Source organism: Lagopus leucura, unplaced genomic scaffold (genome assembly GCF_019238085.1).
Source record: "Lagopus leucura isolate 7727_CA_CO unplaced genomic scaffold, USGS_WTPT01 203-4_obj-0_obj, whole genome shotgun sequence".
NCBI classification, from domain to species: domain Eukaryota; kingdom Metazoa; phylum Chordata; class Aves; order Galliformes; family Phasianidae; genus Lagopus; species Lagopus leucura.
In genome coordinates, this window is record NW_024964909.1 from 1 (window position 1) to 25758 (window position 25758).

At 55.7% G+C, this 25758-nt stretch overlaps 1 protein-coding gene across 1 annotated transcript; it reads left to right on the forward strand.

The window, feature by feature from the left end:
• Positions 1 to 6627: 6627 nt before the first annotated feature.
• On the forward strand, positions 6628 to 24738 carry TNPO3 (transportin 3). The gene is made up of 22 exons (XM_042892310.1): positions 6628 to 6753; positions 9324 to 9524; positions 10162 to 10235; positions 10479 to 10635; positions 11772 to 11915; positions 12641 to 12816; positions 14186 to 14324; positions 14998 to 15144; positions 15371 to 15478; positions 15601 to 15692; positions 16273 to 16412; positions 16493 to 16684; positions 18715 to 18806; positions 18931 to 19007; positions 19576 to 19636; positions 19719 to 19859; positions 20562 to 20678; positions 21033 to 21127; positions 21749 to 21905; positions 23032 to 23199; positions 23819 to 23931; positions 24624 to 24738. Exons 1-22 carry the CDS (start codon positions 6628 to 6630, stop codon positions 24682 to 24684), a joined length of 2778 nt encoding a protein of 925 aa, XP_042748244.1. The 3' UTR covers positions 24685 to 24738.
• Positions 24739 to 25758: the final 1020 nt, after the last annotated feature.

A 25758-nucleotide genomic window follows, 5' to 3' on the forward strand; every position in this document is an offset into this window, starting at 1 on the left:
CCCCCCCCTCCCCATACCGGACCACAGCAGCAGTTTTCCGTGCGCCTCCTCCTGCGATCCCGAGTCTGCAGCCAGCAGCGTGGATGTTTGCGCGTAGGGCAGCGCGGAGCCCAGGCAAGAGCCGAAGCGCAACCGCTCGCAGGCCGCGGGCCGCCGGCAGCGCTCGGGAGGAGCGGCCGAAGCGTTGAGCGGCGCCGCGGGGCAGCGGCGAGGACCGAGCGCCAGGCCCAGCGCCAGCGCCCACAGCCAGCACGGGCCGCCCCCGCCCCACGGCCCGCACGGAGCCCCCGAGCCCGGCGGAGCGGCCCCGGGGCCCGCCATGGCCCGGCCTGTGGGGGGGGGGGGGGGGGGGGGGGGGGGGGGTGGGGGGGGGCCGGGGCGGGAAGGGAAGGGAGGAGAGAAGCGGGAGAGGGAGGGAGGAGGGGAGTTGGGGAGGAGGGAAAGTTTTGCGAAGGGAAAGTTGGGGTCGGGAGGAGGGAAGTTGGGTGTGGGAGGGGAAAAACAAGAAGTGGGTTTTGTGAGGGGAAAAAGTTCTGTTGGTGTGGGGAAAGTGGGTTTTGTGAAGGGAAGGTTGGGTTTGGGAGGGAGAAAAGTTTGGTTCGTGAAGGAAAAGCGGGTTTTGCGAGGGAGAAAGTTGGTTTTGCGAGGGCAGAATTGGGCTTGGGGGAGAGAAGCGGGTTTTGTGAGGGGAAAAAGTTGATTTTGTGAGGGGGGAAAGTGGGTTTGAGAGGGGGAAAAGTGGCTTTTGTGAGGGGAAAGTGGGGTTTGGGAGGAGAAGAGCTCAGTTTATGAAGGGAAAGTGGGTTTTGTGAGGGAGAAAGTTGGGTTTGTGAGAGGAAAATTGGGTTTGGGAAGGGAGAAAGTGGGTTTTGTGAGGGGAAAATCAGGTTTGGGAGGAGAAAAGTGGCTTTTGTGGGGGCAAAGCTGGGGTTTGCGAGGAGAAAAAGTTGTTTTTGGGAGAGGAAAGTTGGTTTTGTGAGGATAAATGGCGAGATTTGGGGAGGGAAAGTGGGGTTGTGAGGAGGAGAAGTGTGTTTTAGGAAGGGAAGAGCTGGGTTTATGAGGGAAAAGTCAGGTTTTGAGGAGGAAAAGTGGGTTTTGTTGGGGGAAAAAGCGCTTTCTTGAGAGGGAAAGGGAGTTTTGTGAGAGAAAACTTGGGTTTGTTGGGAGAAAAAGTTTTCTTGTGGGGAGGAAGTTGGGTTTGGGAGGAGAAAAGGTGAGTTTTAGGGAGGGCAAAGTCAGGTTTTAGAGAGAAAAAAGAGATTTGGGGAGGGGAGGATGGGGTTTAGTGAGGGAAAAGTTGGGTTTTGTGAGGGAAAAGTGAAGTTTGGGGAGGGGAACTTGGTTGTGTGAGGAGGAAAAGGGAGTTTTGTGAGGGGAAAAGGTGGGGTTGTGAGGAAAAAGCAGGTTAGGAGTGGGTTTGGGAGGAGGAAAAGTGAGTTTGGTTGGAGGCCTGTGAGCAGTGTTGTCCCCCAGGGGTCGGTGCTGGGTCCTTGTTCAACATCTTCATCAATGACCTTGATGAGGGGATGGCGGCCACCCTCAGCAAGTTCGTGATGATACAAAGCTGGAAGGATTGCCTGAAGGCCGTGCTGCCATTCAGCGAGAGCTGGACAGGCTGGAGAGCTGGGCAGCAAGAAACCGGATGAGGTTCAGCAAAAGCAAGTGTGGAGTCTTGCATCTGGGGAGGAATAATGGCATGCAGCGGTACAGGATGGGGGATGAGCTGCTGGAGGGGAGCTCTGCACAGAGGGACCTGGGTGTCCTGGTGGACGACAGGTTGCCATGAGGCAGCAGTGTGCCCTTGTGGCCAAGAGGGCCAATGGCATCCTGGGGTGTATTAGAAAGAGCGTGGCCAGCAGGTCGAGGAAGGTGATCCTCCCCCTGCGTAGAGGAAATGGGCCTGGGGGTATTGATTGATGCTCGGCTGAACATGAGCCGACAGTGTGCCCAGGTGGCCAAGAAGGCCAATGGCATCCTGGCTTGCATCAGAAACAGCGTTGCAAGCAGGAGCAGAGAGGTGATTGTTCCCCTATATTCAGCACTGGTGAGGCCGCACCTCGAGTACTGTGTCCAGTTTTGGGCCCCTCACTGCAAGAAAGATATTGAGGCCCTGGAACGTGTTCAAAGGAGGGCAACAAAGCTGGTGAGGGGTCTGGAGCACAGGGCTGATGAGGAGAGGCTGAAGGAGCTGGGAATGTTCAGCCTGGAGAAGAGGAGGCCCAGGGGAGACCTCATTGCTCTCTATCACTTCCTGAAGGGAGGTTGTAGTGAGCTGGGGGTCGGCCTCTTCTCTCGTGTCATTAGTGATAGGACCAGAGGGAATGGCTTCAAGCTACGGCAGGGGAGATTCAGGCTGGACATGAGGAAGAATTGCTTGTCAGAAAGGGTGGTCAGGCACTGGAATGGATGCCCAGGGAGGTGGTGGAGTCACCGAGCCTGGGGGTGTTCAAAGAAAGGCTGGATGTTGTGTTGAGGGACATGGTTTAGTGGGAGCTACTGGGAATAGGTGAACGATTGGACTGGATGATCTTTTAGGTCTTTTCCAACCTTGGTGATTCTATGATTCTATGATTCTACTCTGCCCTGGTGAGGCCTCACCAGGAGCACTGCGTCCAGTTCTGGGCTCCCCAGTACAAAACAGACAGGGATCTCTTGGGAAGCATCCAGCGGAGGGCCACCAAGATGGTGAGGGGCCTGGAGCATCTCTGCTATGAGGAAAGGCTGAGTGAACTGGGTCTGTTCAGCCTTGAGAAAAGAGGACTGAGAGGGGACCTGATCCAGGTCTATCAGTATCTACGGTGTGGGGGGAAAAAAAGTCAGGTTTTAGGGGGGAAGTTGCCTTTTTGGGGAGGAAATGTTCATTTTTGGGAGGGAGGGTTGGTTTTTGAGGGTGCAAGTTGCTTTTTGGGGAAGGAAAGTTGGTTTTCTGGGGAGAGAAAGAAGTTCTGGCAAAGAAAGCTGTTTCTTCGGGGAGGAAAGTTGAATTTTGAGGTGAAAAAAGCGGAGTTTATGGGAAGAAGAGCTGCTTTTTGAGGGGGAAAAATATCAAGTTTTTGAATGGAAGCTGCTTTTTGAGGGAGGAAGTTGCTTTTGGGGCACTGAGAGGAGAACATCACTGGTGTGGATGGCGCTTGTGCCCAAGTGTCTCTCGTTGTCCCCAAGTGAACCCAGTGTACCATGTTGTCCCAAGTGCCCCCAGCCTCCCCACTACCTCCAGTTGTCCCACATTGTCCCCAGCATCCTCGAGTGTCTCCAGGTGTCCCCGTCTGAAGCAGAATCACCACCATTCACTCTCCGGTGTCACCGCCGCCACGTCGCTGTCACCATATGACCACTAGGGGACACTCAGGTGTTTCCCAACCCATGGAGCTGCCACCAAGTGTGCCACCGAAGTGCCACCAGCCCTCCCACAGCACCAAGGTATCCCATAGGGTCACCCGTGGCCTCCACGTGTCCCCCGTCATCACACCCACGGGGCCACAGATGAGGATGGGGTGTGGGCAGGGACGGGAACGGGGACACCAGTGGGAATGGAACAGGGACGGTGGCAGCGATAGTGGAGAAGGGGCGGAGCCTGGACCAGGGGGCGTGGCCTAAAGGGGGCGTGGTTCGGGGGGGGGGCGTGGCCTGGGCGCATTCGCTGTTGGGTGGGGGTGTGACAGGGGGCGTGGCTCAGGCTGGGGGCGTGTTGTCCGCGGGGCTGCGCTGATGAATGCAGGCGGTGGCAGCAGCGGAGCTTTATTGTATTGGTGGGGATACGCGAGGGGATCCCGCGGGGCTCAGTCTTCTGGGCTCTTCGGGGCTCCCATGGGCACCGCCGCACTGTTCCTGTTCCCTTCTATTGCTGCAGGGTCCTGGGCTGTAACCACAGGGAGATGGGGTCTGTGCCACGCAGCACCTCTGTTCCCATCCCCATCTCCCCAACCACATCCCCCCATCCCATCCCATCCCAGTCCAAACCCCACTTCCACTGCACCCCGTCCCCATGTCCTCACCTGTTCTCCCGCAGCATCGCTTCCAACACCGACACACCACAACTACCACGATGGCCACAGCCACAAAGGCAGCAGTGAAGGCGCACACCAACACCACCGTATCCGGAGCTGACGTTTCGGAGTCTCCTACAATGTGACCCCAAAATGAGGTGGGGGACCCTGTGACCGCATCCCACAGCCCTGGGAAACCCCAAAGATGCCAAAGCCCCATAGGAGCCCCATAGCTTCCTAATGAGGACATGGGGTGGGGGATGGGGACACCACAACGATGTGACATGGCAGGGGGTGGGGATACCCCAGTAATGGGACAGGGAGCAGGGGATGGGGACACCCCAATGATGGGACATGGGCAGGGGATGGGGACACCCCAGTGATGGGACATGGGGACACTCCATGGACAATGACGGGGACACTCCAAGGATGGGACATGGTGAGCAGGAGGACCCCCATTAATCCCCAATGGATAATGAATGGCACTGGGGACCTCATGATATGGGGACACTCACGTGGCACTGCTGTCGTCACCCCAGAGCCCATGGGGAACACGGGGGAGTCGGTGGTCATGGTGAGGTGTTGGGGTCAATGTCCAGAGTGCTGTGATGGGGACCGGTGCTGTCTTGTTCCTTGTCTGGGGGGCACGGGGATGTCACTGTCCCCAGCCCTGCCCCGACCCTATCCCTCAGTGTCCCTGAGTTCCCATAACAGCCGCCATTGGTGTCCCCAGGGTGGGCTGCGTGCATGGGAGGGTAGGGGGAATGGGAATGGGAAGCTGGGGGCAGCTGTAGGGCGAGAATTCAGGGCAACTACAGGGCAGCCTGAGGGACAGCTATAGAGCTGGCTGTAGGGCAGCTATAGGGCATGTATGGGGTGGCTGTAGGTGACTGAGACATGGCTATAAGGCAAAACAGGGCAGCTACAGAGAGCTGTAGGATAACTATAGAACACGTGTAGTGTGGCTATATAGGGAATGAGTAGGGCAGCTATAGGGAGTAGGGCAGCTATAGGGCTGGGGTTCAGAGCAGGTGGAGTGTGGGGCAGCTACAGAACATGCTGTAGGGCAGCTATAGGGCAAAGGCTCAGGGCAGCTATAGGTTGGAATGGAGAGTATCTGTAGGGTGAGCAGTGATGCAGCTATAGGGCAGGGATCCAGGCTGCTTATGGGGCATACTGTGGAGCCGCTATGGGGCAGGCTATGGGGCAAGATGCGTCCAATGCATCGCTGGGGGCAGCCCAACCAGAAGCAGCCCCCCTCCCCAGACCCCCCACGCCCCTTTGCCGGGCAGCACGAGGTTCCGCCTCCCTTTGTCCCTATCCCACCCCCTCCCCAAATCCGGGGGTCCCCGCTCCCCTCACCGTAAAGTCGCGGCGCCGCTCGGAGCAGCGGAACGGCTCCGGCACCGCCCGTTTGGCGCCGGTCCCGGTGATGCCACCGCTGCACCGGGCGGAGCCGTGGAGCGAAGCGGCGCTGCCAGGACCTGCCAAGGGCTGCCCCGCCCAGATGTGCTCCTCCCCGGCCAGATGTGACTCACCCAACTGTGCCCGGCCGCTTCGGGGGGAGGGGGACGGGTGGGAGGGGAACACACGCCGAATCCCCCTGCTCGGGTTGGAGGGCTTTGGGATCCCTTGCAGCCCAACCCTTTTGTGATACATCATCTAAAAGGACCCTTTCAACACGACGCTCCTTTGTTCTTTAAGGACGTTTCCAACCATCCGATGGTTCTGTCATCTTTAAAGACCTTTCCAACACGACCATGCCGTAGTTCTACGATCTTTTAGGACACTTCCAACCCAGCGCGTTTCCCATTAGGAAATGGGATCCCGTTGGGATAACGGGACTCAGTTGGGAATAATGGGATCTTAATAGGATCCAATTGGGATAACGGGATCCCGGCGGAGTTAATGGAGTCCCATTGGCATAATGAGATCCAACTGGGACAATGGGATCGCAATGGGGATAATGGGATCTTACTGCAGTCCATGGGATCGCGGAGTGGTTATAGGATCCCACTGGGTATAACAGAATCACATTGGAAACAATGGGATCCCACTGGGATAATGGCATCCAACGAGGGATAATTGGGTCACAATGGGGTTAATGGGATCCAAATGGGATAATAGGATCCCAGCGTGGTTACGGCATCCCGCTGGCGTAATGGGATCCCAGTGGCGTTAATGGGATCACAATGAGACAATGAAATCCCACGGCTTAACCGACCGCCAGCTCTACTCTCTACTTCCGGTCCCCTCCACTTCCGGTCTCCGCTCCCGCCGCGCTTCGCCCCGCCCCCCTCCCCCCAATGAGAATCCCCTTTGAGAGTCCCAGTAACCGGGAAACCCCGTTAAGGCGCGGGGCGGAACTTTTGTGCTCAGCATTTCTGTGGGGACCGCTCATCGCATTGCACCTCTGAGGCGGAACGTTGTTTCCGGGGGAAAGGGGGGCGCTATTCGCGTCGCACTACCGAACCGGAAGTAGGCGCGGAACGCATTTCCGAGCGGGGCGGAACTTCCCGTTTCGGAGTTTCCGGGGGGACCGCATTCCGCGTCGCACCGCCGTGCTCCGGTACCGGCGCGGAGGCCCCGAAGATGGCGGCGGGCGGTGGAGGGCGGCGCTGAGCGCGGCGGCGCGGCCATGGAGGGTGGCGGGGCCCAGCCCAGCCTGCAGCTGGTGTACCAGGCCGTGCAGGCCCTCTACCACGACCCCGACCCCAGCGGCAAGGAGCGGGCCAGCTGCTGGCTGGGCGAGCTGCAGCGCTCGGTGCGGGCCGCGGCGGGGCGGGGGCGGAGGGAGCACGTGGTGGGGGGTGGGGAGTTGGAGCTGGGGAGGCGGCGGTTCTCGAAGGCGAGAGGGGTGGGGTGGGGTGGGGAGTGGCTCCGAGGTGGTTCCGGTGCTCCCCCAGGAATGTCCTGGTACCCGCCTAGGAGAGACTCAGTGCTCCCAGGAGTGTTCCGGACCCCCCCTAAGAGGTCCCCGGTGCCCCCAGGAGATCCTCTGTGCTCCTAGCATGGCTCTGATTCTCCTCGGGGCATCTCGGTGTCCCCCAGGACTTCCTTCATTCCCCCTAAGAGGGTTCCTGGTGCTCCTGATACAGTTCTGGTGCCCCCCAGGGGGTCCCGATGCCCTCCAGGAGGTCCCTGGAGTTCTTGGTGTGGCTCTGATGCCCTGAGGAGTGTCCTGGTGCCCTCCAAGAGTTTCCCAGTATCCACTAGGAGATCCCCAGTGCTCCTGGTACAGGCTTGGTGGTGCCTACTGCTTCCGTGCTGTCCTCCAGGAAAGTCGTGGTGACCCTAGGAGGTCCCCTGAGTTCCTGATACGATCTTAGTGCCCCCCAGGAGAACACTGGTGCTCCTGGAATGGCCCTGATACCACCCAACAGGTCCTTGATTCCCTTCTGTACACTCCCAGTATCCCCCAGGACACTCTCTCTGCTCCAAGTATGGTCCTGGAGCCCCCTTGGAGTGTCCTGGTGCTCCTAGAATGGCCCCGATTCCCCCTGAAGATCTGCAGTGCCCCCCATGACATACCTAATGCTTCTGGTATGGATTTGGTGTTCCCCAGAGCTTCCTTTAGCAGCGTCCCAGTGGCTGCAGGAGGTCCACAGTGCTCCCAGGTGCTCCTGGAGCGGCCGTGGTATCTCCTCAGGGTCAGGTGGCTGAGGCCAGGCTGAACTGGTGGCAAGATCTTGGCACCAGGATCCCGTTAGGGACCATCTCACATTAATTCTTCTCTGATGCTCCAGATTGGCAGCAATGGAGCTCTGCAGAGGTTGACCTGCAGAGCACGTAGGGCTGTGGGCTTTGGGGAGAAGATAAGAACCCAAATGCCTTCAGTGTTCTCCTGCCTCATGGACGTAAATAAGCTCCAAGAGAGCGTTTTGTGGCCCCTGCTGTGCGTAGAGCAGCGAGCACAGTTGGTTTTTAGTAATGGTTTGGTGCAGTGTGGTTGTGCTTCGAGGTGGATTTTTGGCTTAGTGACCGGTGGGAGCCAGGCAGGTCTCATGTTGGTGGCTCATTCTGATACGGTGTTCCTTGGTTCTATTCCTAACATTAATGAAATGAGAATAGCGTGGAAGCGGAGAGTTAGCAGGGTGCCTCTGATTTTACCTTAAAGAACCCCAGATCTGTCAATCAAAGCATGCTGGAAATAACATCTGGGTACCTCCCCAGACAGCAGCTGCATCAGAGCAACCGACCCCGTGTTCGGCACCGTGACAGCGATCATCCCCACAGAGAAACCCTGCAGGTGGATGTGCCACCACAGATGGAGCACTGGGCTGAGCTCCTGCCTGAAACAGGGATGCAAAATCACAGGATCATTAGGGTTCTCCCTAAGGTGCACTTTCAGCTCAGCTGTTGGGATTCGTCTCTGAAAGTTGGGCACGCCCTGAGAGCAGCAGTCCCCTTTGTTAGGGTGGTGGTCTTTTGTTAGGGTCTTGGTCCTCGTTCGAATGGTGGTCTTTGGCAGCTGTCTTTGTTTGGCAGCAGTCTTTGTTCGGGTGGTGATCTTTGTTAGGGCCTTGCTCTTTGTTGGGGCTCCCATCTTCGTTGCTGTGGTGCTTCTCATCCCCTTCTACACCCATCTTCAGCGCTGGAGTTGGCGTTCCGGGTTACGCTCCTCTTGCTGTTCAGGTTTTGCAGCTCAAAGTCATTTTTGAAGCCCATGGTGGGATCAGGAAGTGAAAGAAATCCTCACACGGGCTCTGGGGTGATGTGGATCTGGGGTGATGTGGATCAGTGATGGAGCCAAGTCTGGGGAAGGGGAGGAGTGAGCCTTGATTTTCAATATGCAGTTGATTTTCAATATGCAGTTAGGGGGTTTAGGTGTAGCGTTAGGATTTTAGGTTCAGCATTAGGGTTAGCATTTTAGTATTAGAGTTAGTGTGTTAGGGTTGGCATTGAGAGGGTTTGGAACAAAATGGGCCAAAGGTCCCTTCCACCCCAAACCACTGAGAGGCTGCAGGGCCCACGTAGCCTGACCCGCTCCCCAGTTCCTTGATGGATCCACTGCTTTCCAGCCTCACTTCCCATCAGCCAAACCCTCTGGGACTGTGTCTGGTGCATGCAGCAATGGGAAATGTGATCCTGGGGAGCTGTTGGGGCTGAGGGAGAGAAAGGTGGATTTCAGAGGAACAAAGTGTTACTTTTAAAGCGATTCCACTGAAATGAAAACTGGCATTCCAGTTGGGTGCCACCACCGGCCTCAGCCCCGTGGTCCAGCGTTCAGTAGCCCAATCTTTGGTGATGAGGAGCTCACTGTAGTGCTAACAGTGTTGGTGCAGGGGACGAGGAAGTGTGTTTGCATCTTTAGGAATCTCCCTTCACCCACAGGTGCACGCCTGGGAGATCTCAGACCAGCTCCTGCAGATCAGGCAGGATGTGGAGTCGTGCTACTTTGCAGCACAGACGATGAAGATGAAGATCCAGACCTCATTCTACGAGCTGCCCACCGACTCGCACGCGTCCCTGCGTGATTCTTTGCTGTCCCACATCCAGAACTTGAAGGATCTCTCACCGGTCATCGTCACCCAGGTAGGGGGTGGCTCTGGGACTGCTTCCAGTGGGGTTAGGGCTTCCCCTGGAGCAGGTGCTGCTGATTTTTTTTTCCACCAAAGCTCTTTTCAAAGGTCTCCTTGGCTGCTTTTCCTCCATCGTAGAGCAAGGAGGGCGGAGAACACTGGTGCCATGCTGCCAAGCACAGGATGCTATTCCCTGTCTCCATTTGATAACTGTATTTAAACTGATCGATGCTTTGTCCCTGTTGATTTGATTTCTGCATCCCCTGTGGACACTGTTGTGTTCTGGGAAACCCTTCCCATCCCATTATCCCAAATCTCAGCGGTGCTGTGCGGTCCAGCCAAGGCTTTAAATAACCCAGCACCAAGCACAGGGCACGGAGCCTGCATCAGCCACACAGCAGGGCAGTTGGGATGCCAAACCTGAGCTCATTTTTCCCCCAGTACTATTGGAACACAGACAGCAAGCTGGAGGAAGGGAGCCTGCAGAGCTCCTCCTGCCAGCTGGCTAGGAATGCCCTTCCAGAACTGGGGTGGAGGTGCTTGGTGAGATGGGATGGCTGGGGAGCAGAGGGGACATTGCTGTCCCCACAATGAGGGACCTTTGAGGGTTTTGCACCTCCACTCCAAGCTGTGTTTTCTCTCCTTCCCAGCTCGCTTTAGCAATAGCAGACCTCGCCCTGCAGATGGCTTCTTGGAAGGGCTGCGTGCAGACGCTGGTCGAAAAGTAAGTGATGGTTTGTGTTTGTTGCTGGGCAGATCCATGCCATCCGAAAAGACACGTGGCAGAAAATGGGGCAGCAGTGATGGGGTGTTTCCATGGCTCAGTCAGTAATGAGGAGCTTCTGAGATCGCCTCCGAATAGAGGTGGAATTCCCATCCATCTCTCAGTGTGTGACAGCGTTTAGGATTTCCACGTCTGCTTTTCTGCCCCCTGCCCACGTGCTCTCCGTGCTCCGCTTGCTTCCAGATACAGCAATGATGTCACCTCACTGCCCTTCCTGCTGGAAATCCTCACGGTGCTGCCCGAGGAGGTGCACAGCCGCTCACTGCGCATCGGGGCCAACCGCCGCACCGAGATCATCGAGGACTTGGCCTACTACTCCAGCACTGTTGTCTCACTGCTGGTAAGGGCATGTGCAGCAGCACTGTGTCCATTGGATCTCCTCCTGATGCAGTTTCCCTTCCACACCAAACAGTTCTGAGATCAAAGGTCCCCCTTTCACCCCAAACCCTGCTGGGATTGGAGGTCCCTTCCACCCCAGACAGTTCTGGGATTGGAGATCCCTTCCACACCAAACCAGTCTGGGATGGAAGGTCCCCTTCACCCCAAGCCATTGTGAGATTGGAGGTCCCTTCCACACCAAACCAGACTGGGATGGAAAGTCCCCTTCACCCCAAGCCATTGTGGGATTGGAGGTCCCTTCCACACCAAACCAGTCTGGGATGGAAGGTCCCCTTCACCCCAAGCCATTGTGAGATGGGAGGTCCTTTCCACACCAAACCAGTCTGAGATGGAAGGTCCCTTTCACCCCAAACCATTGTGGGATTGGAGATCCCTTCCACCCCAGACAGTTCTGGGATTGGAGATCCTTTCCACACCGAACCATTCCAGGATGGAAGGTCCCTTTCACCCCAAAACATTGTGGGATTGGAGATCCCTTCCACATCAAACCAGTCTGGGATGGAAGGTCCCCTTCATCCCAAACCATTGTGGGGTTGGAGGTCCCTTCCACACCAAACCAGTCTGGGATGGAAGGTCCCCTTCATCCCAAACCATTGTGGGGTTGGAGGTCCCTTCCACACCAAATCAGTCTGGGATGGAAGGTCCTGTTACCCCTTCAAACCATTGCAGGATTGGAGGTTCCAAACCATTCACCAATTTGTCTTCTGGCTTTCAGTGTTTGAGTAGAGATAAATGTCCTTAATTTCATGGCTGTGGGTCCAGCGATGGGCTGGACAGAAGTGCAAAATCTGCCTCTGGAATTTATGAACCCAGTGAGGATCTCTGGAAGCCCAGCCTGGACTTTTGGGTGCTGTAGGATCCTAGAATCATCAAACCATAGAATACCCCAAGTTGGAAGGGACCTGTGAGCATCATTGAGTCCAACTCCTGGCTCTGCACGGCACCACCCAAAACCCAAACCCTGCATCCCTTGGGGGATGTGGAGGTCACCCTGCAGAGTCTCCAGGATGGATGTCTTTCCCAACCTCATTTTTCCAAATCACGTGTGTGCTGTAAATGCTTTTCCTTTTGCTGTAGATGACGTGTGTGGAGAAAGCAGGCAACGATGAGAAGATGCTCATCAAAATCTTCCGGTGCCTGGGGAGTTGGTTCAACCTGGGGGTCCTGGACAGCACCTTCATGGCCAACAGCAAGTTGCTGTCGCTCCTTTTCGAGGTGCTGGTGAGTATCCCTGCTGCTGTGGTGCTCTTAAATCCATCTGGTGCTGCTTCTCTGCCTACAGCTCCATCCCCTGTGTTGGGTGGGAATGCTCTGGGCTCCCAATTTTTGGGGTTGGCTTGGCTGAGGGCTGCCGTTTGGAACCTGACTGGGGGTCACCACCATGGCCAAGTTTGCACTTTGGTCATCAGTTTGCCATCGTCGTGAATTGAAGTTTCGAGGTTGTTTTTGGCTTTAGGAGTTGTCTGTATTCTTGGGAAGGAGAAAAATGCTTTTTTTTTTCGGTCTGTATTCTTCTTTGAACAAATTGCATTTGCTTAGCACTGAAATCAATGCTTGAAAATCCTGCAGGTCTCCAGCAGAAAATGTAATTCCCTTGCTGACGCTTTTACTGCTTAATTCCAAAGGAGTTTCTGTGCCTTTATGCACGTGGCAGAGCACCAGCAGCAAAGGGATTCTGACGTTTTCTGGAGCTGCAGCCCCGTGCTGTATCACTTCCTCCCCTCGTTAACAGGAAGCTCATTTGCATTCTGTTCCATGGTGCAAATTAAACAAATGCCAAATGCAAACGAGCGCTCCTTTCAGCGGGAGAAGGAGCAGACAGCACATGTGCTGCAGAAATGCATATCCTGCAGTGCCCTGGGCTGCCCCGTGGGCCAACACAATTACACATCTGTCTGATTCCCCCAAAACTGTCCTCACTTTTTCCCTCTTCCTCCTCCTTGCAGCAACAAGACAAGACTTCCTCCAACCTGCACGAGGCCGCCTCAGACTGCGTCTGCTCGGCGCTTTACGCCATTGAGAATGTGGAGACCAACTTGCCTCTGGCCCTGCAGCTCTTCCAGGGGGTCCTTACCCTCGAGAGTGCCTACCACATGGCCGTGGCACGAGAGGACCTGGACAAGTGAGTGACGGTGGCTGGAGCAGCAGGAGTTGGCAGCTGTGCTCTCTGATGCTGTTATTTTTGAGGATTTGCTGCATCTGGGTTTTTTTTTCCCCTCCTTTCTCAGCTTTGTGTTCTGTCCATGGTTCTGTGATTCCAAAAAATCCTCCTCCCTCTGTTCTGAGTTCCAAGCAGCTGAGTTGCCCCGTGTTTTAAGATGTTTCTCCAAAGCAAAAGGCACCTGTAGCTGTTAGGGATCTCAAACCCACTGGGTGTCCCAACATAACAAGGGAATCCCAAACCCACTGGGAATCCCAACGCAACAAGAAGATCCTGAAACCATTGAAGATCTCAAACCCGTTGGGGATCCCAACACAACAAGATGATCCCAAAACTGTTGGAGATTTCAAACCCACTGAGGATCCCAAAACAGGATCTGGAAAATGCTGGAGATCCCAACACAAGAAGATCCCAAACTCGTGGGGGATCCAAATTCAGCAAGAAGCACTCGAAGCTGTTGGGGGTCCCAAACCCGTTGGGATCCCAGCACAACAGGAAGATCCCAAACCCATGGGGAGTCTCAGTGCAACAAGAAACACTTGAAGCTGCTGGGGATCCCAAGGCCACGGGGGATCCCAACACAACAAGAAGATCCCAAGCCCTTTGAGGATCATAGCAAGAAGCCCCCGAGCCCCTCAGGGGATCCCAATCCAAGAAGATCCCAAAACCACTGGGGATTCCAACTCAACAAGAAGATCCCAACCCTTTTTTTTTTTTTCCCTAATCCTTTTTGTCACCTTTCTTTTCTTCCCATGGTTCTATGGTTTCCAAACATCTCCCCACGTTTTGAGCTTGAAGGCTTGAAGCAGCTCAGCAGGAACAGGGGCAGAGCCAGGTCACAAACCCAAAATCTCCTTCATAGACTGGTTTGGGGCAGAAGGGGCCTTCAATCTCAGAAGGGTTTGAGGTGGAAAAAATCTTCCATTCCAGAATGTCAGGAATTATGCATTTACCTTTCTTGTTTTTGGGGATTATTGCTCCTTCCAGGACCATATTGGGTTGGTTTATAGATTAGTTGTGTGTTTCTCCTCAGGTTCGTCACTCCTTTCTTGGGCTGATTTGTTGAGGGTAATTGTGTTTGTTTGGGATGATTGTTCCTTCCTGGAGCACTCTGGGTTAATTTGTCTTTGGGCTCATGGGGGATTTGGGGTTAATTTGGGACCGTTGCTCCTTCCTGGAGCACTTTAGGTTGGTTGTGTCGATGGGACACTCAAACCATTGGTGGCATCCTGTGGTCTGAAATGGGTTCTGGGACACATTGCCCTCACTGCCCACTCCATGCTCCCCATGGACAATCCCCCCTGACCCACACCTTGCTTTCTCTCCCCAGGGTGCTCAACTACTGCCGCGTGTTCACCGAGCTCTGCGAGACCTTCCTGGACAAGATTGTCTGCACGCCGGGCCAGGGGCTGGGCGACCTGCGGACGCTGGAGCTGCTGCTGATCTGTGCAGGGCACCCGCAGTACGAGGTGTGCACGGGGTTGGCTCCTCCTTGTCCCTCATCTTCTCCATTGGTTGTCCTTGTGAAGAGAGCTCCATCCTCCTCATGGCCAGCCTTTAAATCCTTGGGGTGCTGCGATGAGGTCTCGCTGAGCCTCGTCTTCTCCAAGATGATGAGACCCAACTTCTTCTGTCCTCTCTTAGAGAGCAGATTCATCCTGGCCTTCCTTTTGGGGCAGATCATTCAGCTCATCCCATCCTTCTTACAGGGCAGGTCACTTCTTCTATCTCATCCTGTCCTTCTTGTAGTGTAGGTCACTCCCATCCCCATCCCCATCCCCATCCCCATCCCCATCCCCATCCCCATCCCATCCCATCCCATCCCCATCCCATCCTTCTTGTAGGGCAGGTTACTCTTTCCATCTTAACTTTCTTCTAAGGCAGATAACTCCTTCATCCTATCTCATCCCATCCTTCTTGTAGGGGACAAATTTTAGATGACCTCTGGGTTTAAAACCCTTTTTTAATTGACAAGGAGGTTGATGAAGCTGCAGGAGCCGCTCAGTGTTTTGCCGTGGGTGCAAGAGGCAGCGGTGCCAATGGAAATCCACAATCCCATAAACCCTCAGAGACCCTCTATGGGAAGCCCTGCAGGCAGTGTTGATAACAAACCCTGAATTTCTCTCCTCCCTTCCCATCCAGGTGGTCGAAATCTCCTTTAACTTCTGGTACCGCCTGGGGGAGCACCTGTACAAGACGGAGGATGCCGTCATCCATAGCATCTTCAAAGCCTACATCCAACGCCTGCTGCACGCCCTGGCCCGGCACTGCCAGCTCGACTCAGACCATGTAAGGCCTCATTTTTTTGTGGCATTTTCTGTCTCCCTCTTGCTGTGTTTCCTCTGGTCCCCGTCCCACTTCCCTGCAGTATTTCCCACATTGAGACACACTCCGCTGTGTCCTCCCAGAGATATTTCTGCTGGGATGTGCTGCCTTGTTGGAGGCTGGGGGCTCCTCCTCCCTTCCCACCCTTCTCCCTCCTCCCATTTTGTTCTCCTCATCCCCTTTATCCCAGGAGGGCGTCCCAGAGGAGACAGATGACTTCGGCGAGTTCCGGATGCGTGTCTCAGACCTGGTCAAGGACCTCATCTTCCTGGTGGGCTCCGTGGAGTGCTTCGCACAGGTGGGTCTGCATTACCTCCCTGTGCCCTTAAACATGCAGATACAGGGTCCCAAAACAGTGGGCTCAGTGAGATTGGTGGTTTTGGGGATTATTTTATTGGTTTGTTCTCTCCCTTCTTGCAGCTCTATGCAACACTGAAAGATGGCAATCCACCCTGGGAGGTGACGGAGGCTGTCCTCTTCATCATGGCCTCCATCGCCAAGAGCGTTGACCAGTGAGTGGTGCTGGAGGTCTTTGTGGAGTTCATGGGTGCTATTTCCAAACTGGGGATCCTTTGTGATCTTGTTTTTGAAACTGGAAACGTTCTGTGATTCCATTTCCAAACTGGGGAGTGCTTTGTAATTCCGTTTCCGAACTGAAGAGCATTCTGTGACTCCCAGATATATAGATATATAGATATATAGATATATAGATATATAGATTGGATTTCATTTCTGACTCAAGGTGCTCTGTGATTCCATTCTTGGGATATTCTGTGATTCTGTCCCCAGTCCAGGATATATTATTGTGCTATTCCCAAACTGGAGATGTTCTGTGACTCCATTCCCAACCCGAGATGCTCTGATTCCCTTCGCAAAATTGGGATTCCCTTCCCAAACTGGGACGTTCTGTGACTTCCAACCTAGGTTGCTGTGTGATTCTGTTCCCACTCGGGACGCTCCACGTTTTGATGCCAACACTGGCTGCCATGTGCAGGGGGATCTTTGTGGAGTCAGGGTGTCAGAACCGTGCTAATCCCTCTGCCTGGTCCTAAACCTTCTGCCTCATCCTAATCCACCCACCTCATCCTGCAGGGAGAACAACCCGACGCTGGTGGAGGTTCTGGAGGGAGTGGTGCGTCTCCCTGAGACAGTGCACACGGCCGTGCGCTACACCAGCATCGAGCTGGTGGGCGAGATGAGCGAAGTGGTGGACAGGAACCCACAGTTCCTGGGTCAGTCCCTCCCAGCAACCCCCTTCCTTGCTCCCTGCCCCACTCCCTGCACTCACCCCGTGGGTTTTCCCCTTTCGCAGACCCTGTGCTGGGCTACCTGATGAAGGGGCTGTGTGACCGGCGGTTGGCTTCGGCCGCAGCCAAGGCCATCCACAACATCTGCTCGGTGTGCCGCGACCACATGGCACAGCACTTCACCGGGCTGCTGGAGATCGCCCGCTCCCTCGACTCCTTCACGTTGTCCCCGGAGGCTGCAGTTGGGCTCCTCAAGGGTGAGTGAGGCAGGAGGGGGCCTTGACTGGGCCGAGTCAGGCTCTGTGTCCAGTTGGTCAATAGAGCCGTGTCGGATGGTGGTCAATGGGGCAACATTCAGTTGGTCAACAGGGCTGTGTTGGATGGTGGTCAATGGGGCTGTGTCCAGTTGGTCAATGGGGCTGTGTTGAATGGTGGTCAATGGGGCTGTGTCCAGTTGGTCAATAAGGCCGTGTTGGATGGTGGTCAATGGGGCAGTGTTCAGTTGGTCAATAGGGCCGTGTTGGATGGTGGTCAATGGGGCTGTGTGCAGTTGGTCAATAGGGCCGTGTTGGATGGTGTTCAATGGGGCTGTGTGCAGTTGGTCAATAGGGCCGTGTTGGATGGTGGTCAATGGGGCTGTGTGCAGTTGGTCAATAGGGCCGTGTTGGATGGTGTTCAATGGGGCTGTGTCCAGGTGGTCAACAGGGCCTGTGTTGGATGGTGGTCAGTGGGGCTGTGTCTTGTTGGTCAATGGGGCCATCTTGGATGGTGGTCAGTGGGGCTGTGTCTTGTTGGTCAATAGGGCCGTGTTGGATGGTGGTCAATGGGGCCGTGTCCAGTTGGTCAACAGGGCTGTGTTGGATGGTGGTCAATGGGGCTGTGTCCAGTTGGTCAATGGGGCTGTGTTGGATGGTAGTCAATGGGGCTGTGTCCAGTTGGTCAATGGGGCTGTGTTGAATGGTGGTCAATGGGGCCACATCCAGTTGGTCAATGGAGAAATGTTGCATGGTGGTCAGTGAGACTATGTGCAGTTGGTCAGCAGGACCATGTTGGATGGTGGTCAGCAGGGACACATCCAGTTTGTCACAGAATCACAGAATTACAGAATGGCCAGGGTTGGAAGGGACCTCAAGGATCAATGAATCTCCAACCCCCTGCCACATGCAGGGCCACCAACCTCCACGTTTAATGCTAAACCAGGCTGCCCAGGGCCCCATCCAACCTGGCCTTGAACACCTCCAAGGACGGGGCATCCACAACCTCTCTGGGCAGCCTGTTCCAGTTGTCAACGAGGCCACGTTGGGTGATGGTCAATGGAGCTGTGCCTTGTTGGTCAGTGGGGCCATGTTGGGTGGTGGTCAGTGGGTCTGTGTCCAGCTGAGCAATGAGGCTGTGTTGGCTGGTGGCTGATGGGGCTGCATCCAGTTGGTTGCATCTTTCTTCTCCCAAGCTGTGAGGGACAGGACATGAGGAAATGGCCTCAGGTTGTGCCAGAGGAAGGGTAGGTTGAGGGTAAGGAAAAATTCCCACTCCGGGAGGGTTGTGAAGCACTGGGATGGCAACCCAGGGCAGGAGCTGAGTCCCCAGCCCTGGAGGGAACTGAAGGGACTCGTGGACATGGTGTGTGGGGACATGGCCCAGCAGTTGGCTGGGCAGTGCCAGGAGAGTGGTGAGATATGATGCCCTTCAAGGTCTCTTCCAACCCATATGATCCCATGGTACTGTGGGCTGTAGGAGGTGTCCCTGTCCATGGCAGGGTTTGGGACTATATGGTCTGTAGAGTCCCACCTTGAACATTTGTGGGACTGGAGGTCCCTTCCACCCCAAACAGTTTTGGGATTGAAGGTCTCTTCCACCCCAAACTGTTGTAGATTTGAAGGTCCATTCCACCCCAAGCAGTTCTGGGACAGAAGATCTGTTTCCTTCTTGTTGTGTTGGGATCCCCTGTGGGCTCTGGTGCTTCTCACTCTGTTGGGATCTGCAGCGGGTTTGGGATCTTCCTGCTGTATTGATGTACCTGATGGCGTCAGCTGCTTCTCACTGCATTGGGGTCCCTGATGCCTTTGGGTCCATCTTGCTTTGTAGGAACAATCTTAGTAACAGGGCAGCCATGGGGCTTGTGCAGAGGGAGCTGCATGGGAGGAGTGTGTGGCTAAAGAGGCAAAACAGTGTTTTTCCGCTCTTGTAGCAATACAAACAGCATTGGCTTTGCTGCCCCCCACCCCAAAACATGGTCCCCTTCCTCACGAGGCTGTTTTAGGGTCGGACCCATGCCTTTGTCTTGCAGGGACGGCGTTGGTCCTCGCCAGGCTGCCCCTGGAGAAGATCGCTGAGTGCCTGAGCGAGCTGTGCGCCGTGCAAGTGCTCGCCCTGAAGAAGGTACAGCCACAGGGCACCAGTCCCCAGATGGCAGTGACGTTCTGTCACCATCCCCCTGTGTGCTGCTGCCACTGGGGACAGTGCCACTGATCCCCTTCCCCCCCCCCATGTCCCTTTTCTGCAGCTGCTCTCACAGGAGCCAAGCAACGGGCTCTCCTCCGACCCCACTGTGCCCCTGGACCGCCTTGCTGTCATCTTCAGGTCTGAGGTGTTCTTATCCATGTTGTGCCACCATCCTACTCCTGTCGTGTCCCACTTGTGTCCCCATCATGTCCTGGTCATGTCCCCATTCCATCCTGGTTGTGTTTCCATCATATCCCAGTCATGTCTTGGATGTGTCCCAGTCATGTCTTAGTCCTGTCCCCATCCTATACTGATTGTGTCCCCGTCCTTTCTTATTCATGACCCAGTCTTGTCCCCATTCTGTCCTGGCTGTGTCCCTGTCTTATCCCTATTCCATCCTGATCACGTCCCTCCACTCTCCTATCCTGTCCTCATGCTGTGTCCTGTCCTGTCCCTTTCTCATCCCCATCCTGTTCCAGCAAAGTCCCTATACTGTCCCAGTTGTGTCTGCATACTGTCTCTATACTGTCCTGGTTGTGTCCCCATTCCATCCCAGTCACATCCCCGTGTTGTCCCTATCCTGTCCTCATCCTGTCACCATTCTGTCCCTGTCTTGTCCCCATCCTGTCCCGGTCGTGCTGTTGTGCCCTCATTCTGTCTCATTTGTGTCCTATTGGAGGCACTTACCCCACTCTGCTCCCGGCAGGCACACCAACCCCATTGTGGAGAACGGGCAGATCCACCCGTGCCAAAAAGTCATCCAGGAGGTGAGCGTGGGACAGGACCTGGCAGCAGCACCCCCTGCAGTGATGTGGGGTGCTGGGGGTCACCTCGACTTTCTGCCCCCAGATCTGGCCCGTGCTTTCTGAGACCCTGAACAAGCACAGCGCCGATAACCGCATCGTGGAGCGCTGCTGCCGCTGCCTGCGCTTCGCCGTGCGCTGCGTGGGGAAGGGCTCTGCTGCACTGCTGCAGCCCCTGGTCACACAGGTTTGTGGGGGGAGCAGGGGGTGTACGGAGCTGCAGCTGGGGCTGGGGAGGGAGGGGTTGAAACCAATGGGATTGGGATTGCGGAGGGATGAGTGGGGATTGGGATTGGGGAGGGAGGAGGGAAGCCAACGAGATTGGGATTGGGAAGGGAGGGGTAGGGAACTTGGGATCGGGACTGGGGAGGGAGGGGAGAAACCAAGTGGGATTGGGGAGGGGTGCGAAGGAATGGGATTGGGATTGGGATAGGGGAAGCCAGATGGGATTGGGGAGGGTTGTGAAGGAATGGGATTGGAATTGGGAAGGGATAGCGAAACCAGATGGGACTGGGGAGGGTTGAGTGGGAATGGGTTGGAATGAGGGAAAACAGTGGGACTGGGGGGGAATAGGGGGAACTGGGATTTAGGATTGGGGAGGGATGGGAGGGAAACTTAATGGGATTGGGATGAGATGGATGGAACTGCATCTGGGATTAGGGAGGGATGTGGGAATCTGAAGCTGGGATTGGGAAGGGACGCAGGGAACTTTCTGCGGTTGGAATGGGATGTGTGGAGTTTCAGCTGGAGTGGGAAAGGAATAAAACTGCACAGGTGGAACGGGAAAGGGGTGTGGGAAAAGGATGTATGGAGCTTCAGCTGGGATTGGGAAAGGCTGGGGGAGACCAGCTGGGATTGGGAAGGAGCTGCAGTGGTGTGTGCCCTACAGATGGTGAGCGTGTACCGGGCGCACCAGCACTCGTGCTTCCTGTACCTGGGCAGCATCCTGGTGGATGAGTATGGGATGGAGGAGGGCTGTCGGCAGGGGCTGCTCGACATGCTGCAGGTGGGGCTCATCCCAGCCCCTTCCTGCAATTCCTGAACCCCAATCCCTGCCCCAATCCTATAATGCCAGAACCCCAATCCTTGCCCTGGTCCTACAATTCCAACTCCAATCCTGCAGTTCCAGAACCCCAACCCATCCCCAGTCCTACCATCCCTGCCCCAATCCTTCAATTCCAAAACCCCATCCCAGCCCCAGTCCTACAATCCCAACCCCAAACCTATGAACCCATGTCTGGGGGAGATGGGAGAGCAGCTTTGGGCTGAGGTTACCAAGTGATACAAGTGACCCATACTCCTAATTACCAAGGATGCCCAATTAATTGCTAAGGAGTCTTAATGACTGGTGTCCCCCCAGGCTCTCTGCATCCCCACCTTCCAGCTCCTCGAGCAGCCCAGTGGCCTCCAGAACCATCCCGACACCGTGGATGACCTTTTCCGCCTCGCAGCCAGGTACCTTTGTCCCCATATCTCTGCATCCCCATACACACATGTCCCCATGACTCTGAATCCACACATCCCCGTGTTTCCATATCTCCGTGTTCCTGCATCCCTGTGTGATCTACATTTCTGCATCTGCATGTCTCCAAGTCCTTCGTGTCCCTCTGTCCCTGCATTTTCTTATTCCCAAGTCCTCTGTGCCCCTGTGTCTAACTCTTCCTGCATGCCCATGTCCCCAGATCCTCTCTGTCCCCGTGTCCCTGCATCCCCATGTCCCCCATTTCCCACATCCCGATGTCCCCCTGTCCCCATGTGACATCCCCATAACACGCTGTCATCACATCCCCCTGTCCCCATGTCACATTATATCTCCCTATCCCTCTCCCCAGAACCCATTGTCCCCTGTTCCTATGTACCCATATCCCCCCATCTTCACCCCCCTGCCCCCAAATCATATCCCCCCATCCCCTTGTACCCATATCCCCCTGTCCCACTCTCCCCACATCATATCCCTCTGTCCCCACGCTCCCTCCGTCCCCACACTCCATCCCCTTGTCATATCCCCACGCTCTCCTCTCCCCATACTCCCCACTCCCCATCCCCCCGCCCCCTTGGCACTGTCCCTATCCCCAGGTTCATCCAGCGCAGCCCGGTGACGCTGCTGCGCAGCCAGGTGATGATCCCCATCCTGCAATGGGCCATCGCCGCCACCACGCTGGACCACCGCGATGCCAACTGCAGTGTCATGAAGTTCCTGCGTGACCTCGTGCACACCGGGGTGGCCAATGACGTGAGTGGGGTGGGAGAGGGGGAAAGGGGACAGGGTGACAAGATTCGGGGTCGGAGAGGGGGGTTGGGGCTGAAGGAGGACATGGGGGAGGATGTGGCGTTGGGTGAGGATGGGGGGTTGGGTTGGGAGAGGATGTAGGGTTGAGAGGGGATGTAGGGTTGAGAGGGGATGTGGGGTTGGGTTGGGAGAGGATGTAGGGTTGGAAGACAGTGTGGGGTTGGGTGAGGACATGGAGTTGAGTTGGAAGAGAAGGTAGGGTTGGATTGTGAGAGAATGTGGGATTGGAAGAGGATGTAGGGTTGGGTTGAGAGAGGATGTAGGGTTGAGAGGGGCTGTTGGGTTGGGAGAGGACATAAGGTTGAGAGGGCATGTGGAGTTGAATTGGAAGAGAAGATAGGGTTGGATTAGAAGAGGAGGGGGGTTGGGTTGGGAGAGAAGATAGGGTTGGATTGGAAGAGGATGTGGGATGGAGTTGTGGGATTGGGAAAAGACATGGGGTTGAAAAAGGATGTGGGATAGGGAGAGGATATTGGGTTGGGAGAGGATATAGAGTTAGGTTTGGTGGGGTTGTAGGGTTGGGGTTGGGACTGGGTTGGGTGTAGTATTGGGGTCAGAGAAGAGGTTGGGGTTGAAAAAGGATGCAGGTTGGGGTTCGAATGTTGGGGTTAAGGTTGGAGATTTGGGGTTGGTGTGATGTGGGGATAATGGTGGGTTGGGGTCAGAGATGGTGTGGAGTCGGAGATTTAGGGCTAGAAATGTAGGGTTGGGGGTGGAGGTTTGGGGTCACAGTTTTAGGGTTAGAGTTGTGGGGCTGGGCTTATTGTTTCAGGCTCAGGGTTTGGGTTTTAGGGTTAAGGTGAAGATAAAGGTCTTGGGGTCAGGGTTTTAGGTTTATGGTTAGGATTAGGGTTAAGCTTAGGGTCTTAGGCTGAGGGTGTTAGGGTTTTAGGGTTAAGGTTAGGATTGTGGTTTTAGAGTTAGGGTTTTAAGGTTACTGTTTTGGGTTTAGGGTTTTAGGGTTAGGGTTAAGATCAGAGCTTTAGGCTCAGGATTTTAGGGCCAGGTTTAGGATCGTAGAGTTCGAGTGAGCGCTTTAGGGTGAAGCTGAACCCCAACCCCCCCGCAGCACGAGGAGGACTTTGAGCTGCGCACGGAGCTGATCGCGCAGGTGCTGCGGCAGTTGGGGCAGCAGCTCGTCTCGCAGCTCCTGCACACCTGCTGCTTCTGCCTGCCACCCTACACACTGCCCGACGTGGCCGAGGTGCTCTGGGAGATCATGCAGAGCGACCGCGCGGTGAGCGCCCGTCACCATGTCCCCTCTGTCCCCTGTGTCCCCACAGCCCCCTAAGCCCTCCATCCCCTCTGTCTCCACAGCCCCGTGTCCCTGTCCTCGTATCCCCAGCATCCCCACTTCTCCACGCTGCTTTATCCCATTGTGGCCCACATCTCTGCATCCTCATGTCCCCCATTGCCCTGCAGCTTAGTGTCCCCGCATCCCCCCATCTCCACGTCCCTGTGTCACCACATCCCTATGTCTCTGTATCCTCCATGTCCCTGAATCAGTGTCCCCACATCCTCGTGTCCTCTCCAGATCCCCTATGTTCCCTATATCCCTGTGTTCCCAAGTCCTCAATGGACCTGTGTCCCCACAACCCTCCATCTCCACGTCCCTGTGTCACCACATCCCTATGTCTCTATATCCTCCATGTCCTTAACGTCCCCAACATCCCTCACATCTCTGTGTCCCTGCTTCCTTGTGTCCCCACGTTCCTGTGTCCCTATGTCCCTGGGGCCCCATATCCCTACATCACCGTGTCATCCATGTCCCTGCAATGTCCCCATGTCCCCCCATCACACAGAATGACCCAGGGGGGAGCACAGTAGCCACCCCTCACCCTCTCCCCTCCCCGCAGACCTTCTGTCGGTGGCTGGAAAACTCCCTGAAGGCGCTGCCAAAGGAGACGACAGGGGGGGCCATCCAGGTGACGCACAAGCAGCTGACGGATTTCCACAAGCAGGTGACGAGGTGAGAGCCCAAAGGCCCCAGTTAGTGCTGGAAGCCCCAGCCTCAATTAGTTACCAGAGTCTGGACTCCAGTATCTGATGCGGCCCCAGACCTCAATTTGGGATCAGAGCCTGGATCCCAGTGTCTGATGGAATTGCAGATCTCAGTTTGGGATCAGAGCCCACACCCCGATATCTCATGGGACCCCAGCCCCTGGTGTGTCCCTGCCTGTGGTCCCCCAATAGGAGTTTTGGTCCCATCCTGTACGTAGATATATGCCCAACCCAGGCTCCTACTGATCCCCAAATGGGGTTTTTGCTCTCTGGCACCATGTGGGCATCTCTGTGCCAAAGCCGTCCCTGTGTTCCCAGGTGCTCTGTGTGTCCCCAGTGAGTCCACGCATTCCCAGTGAGCCCATCTGTCTGTCTGAGTGGTTCCATCTGTCCCCAGTGTATCTGTATGTCCCCAATAGATTTGTCTGTCCTCAGAGGGACCGTGTGTCCCTAGCAGCTCTGTCCATCTGTCCCCAGTGAGGACAGATCAGTGTGTCCTTGAGGGGTCCATCCATCCCTAACTGAACTGTGCATCCCCATGGGGTCTGTCTGTCCCCAGCAGGTCCATCTGTCCCAAACCACTCGGTACATCTCTCCGACCCCTCTGTCTCCATCCCTCTGTGCATCTCTCCCACTCCCCTAATGCTCCTCCCTTTGCAGCGCGGAGGAATGTAAGCAGGTCTGCTGGGCTCTGCGGGACTTCACCCGCCTATTCCGATAGCCTGCGCCCTGCACCCAGCACGGCGCCTGCCTCCCAGGTAAGACACAGGGTACTGGGGGCCAACATGGGGGCAGCAGACCCCCAGGGGCATTGCTGGGGCTGGGGGCATACATTGGGATGGGGGCATCGGGGGCATTTGATTGCACTGGGGACAAAGCCTTAGGTTGAGGACATTGTTGTAGGTTCAGCTGGGGACGTTGGGTTGGAGGCATTGCACTGGGCTGGGGGTGTTATGCTGTGTTGGGGACATGATGCTGTGTTGGGGACGTTGATCTGGGTTCTGCTGGGAGCATCATGTTGGGCTGGAGCTGTCAAATTGGGTTGGGAGCATAGAGTTGTGCTGGGGACATGGCACTGGATTGAGGTCATTGTTCTAGGTTCAGCTGGGGGCATCGCGTCGGGTTGGGGTCATGGCGCTTTGTTGGGAACGCCGTGTTGAGTTGGATTGGTGACATGGTGCTAGGTTGGGCTGGGGAAATTGCACTGGGTTGGACTGGGGAGGAGGTGCTGGGTTGGGGACATTGTGCTTTATTGGGGACATTGTTCTGGGTTTGATCAGGGACATCACATTGGGTTGGGATGTGGCACCGTAGGGTTGAGGGCGTCATGTTGGGTTGGGGATGTTGGATTGGGGACGTTGTGTTAGGTTGGAGATATTGAGTTGGGGGCATCGTGTTGGACTGGGGACATGGTATTGGATTGGGGGCGTAGCTCTGGGCTGGGGACATTCTTCTGGAATCAGCTGGGGACATTTTGTTGGTTTGGAGACATCGTGTTGGGTTGGGGAGAACGCATCGAGTTGGGTCACGGCGCTGCATTGGGGACATGGTGTGGGGTTGGGGGGACATTGTGTTTGACTGGGGACATTGTTCCGGGTTATTTGGGGACATGCCACTGTTGGGTTGGGGACATTGGGTTGGGATGAGCTGGGGAGACGTGGTATTGGGTTGGAGACATTGTTCTGGGTTCAGCTGGGGACATCGTGTTGGGTTGGGGGCATGGTGTTGGGTTGAGGACATTGGGTTGGGGGCACTGTTAAATTGGAGGCATTGTCTTGGATTGGGTTGGGGACAT

Excerpts from the sequence above, each read along its gene's own strand:
- TNPO3 (XM_042892310.1), top strand. The coding sequence starts at position 6,628 with ATGGAGGGTGGCGGGGCCCAGCCCAGCCTGCAGCTGGTGTACCAGGCC. Across the intron at positions 18,807-18,930 it reads AAGTGCTCGCCCTGAAGAAG|CTGCTCTCACAGGAGCCAAG; the intron begins GTACAGCCACAG and ends CCTTTTCTGCAG. Across the intron at positions 19,637-19,718 it reads GCCAAAAAGTCATCCAGGAG|ATCTGGCCCGTGCTTTCTGA; the intron begins GTGAGCGTGGGA and ends TTCTGCCCCCAG.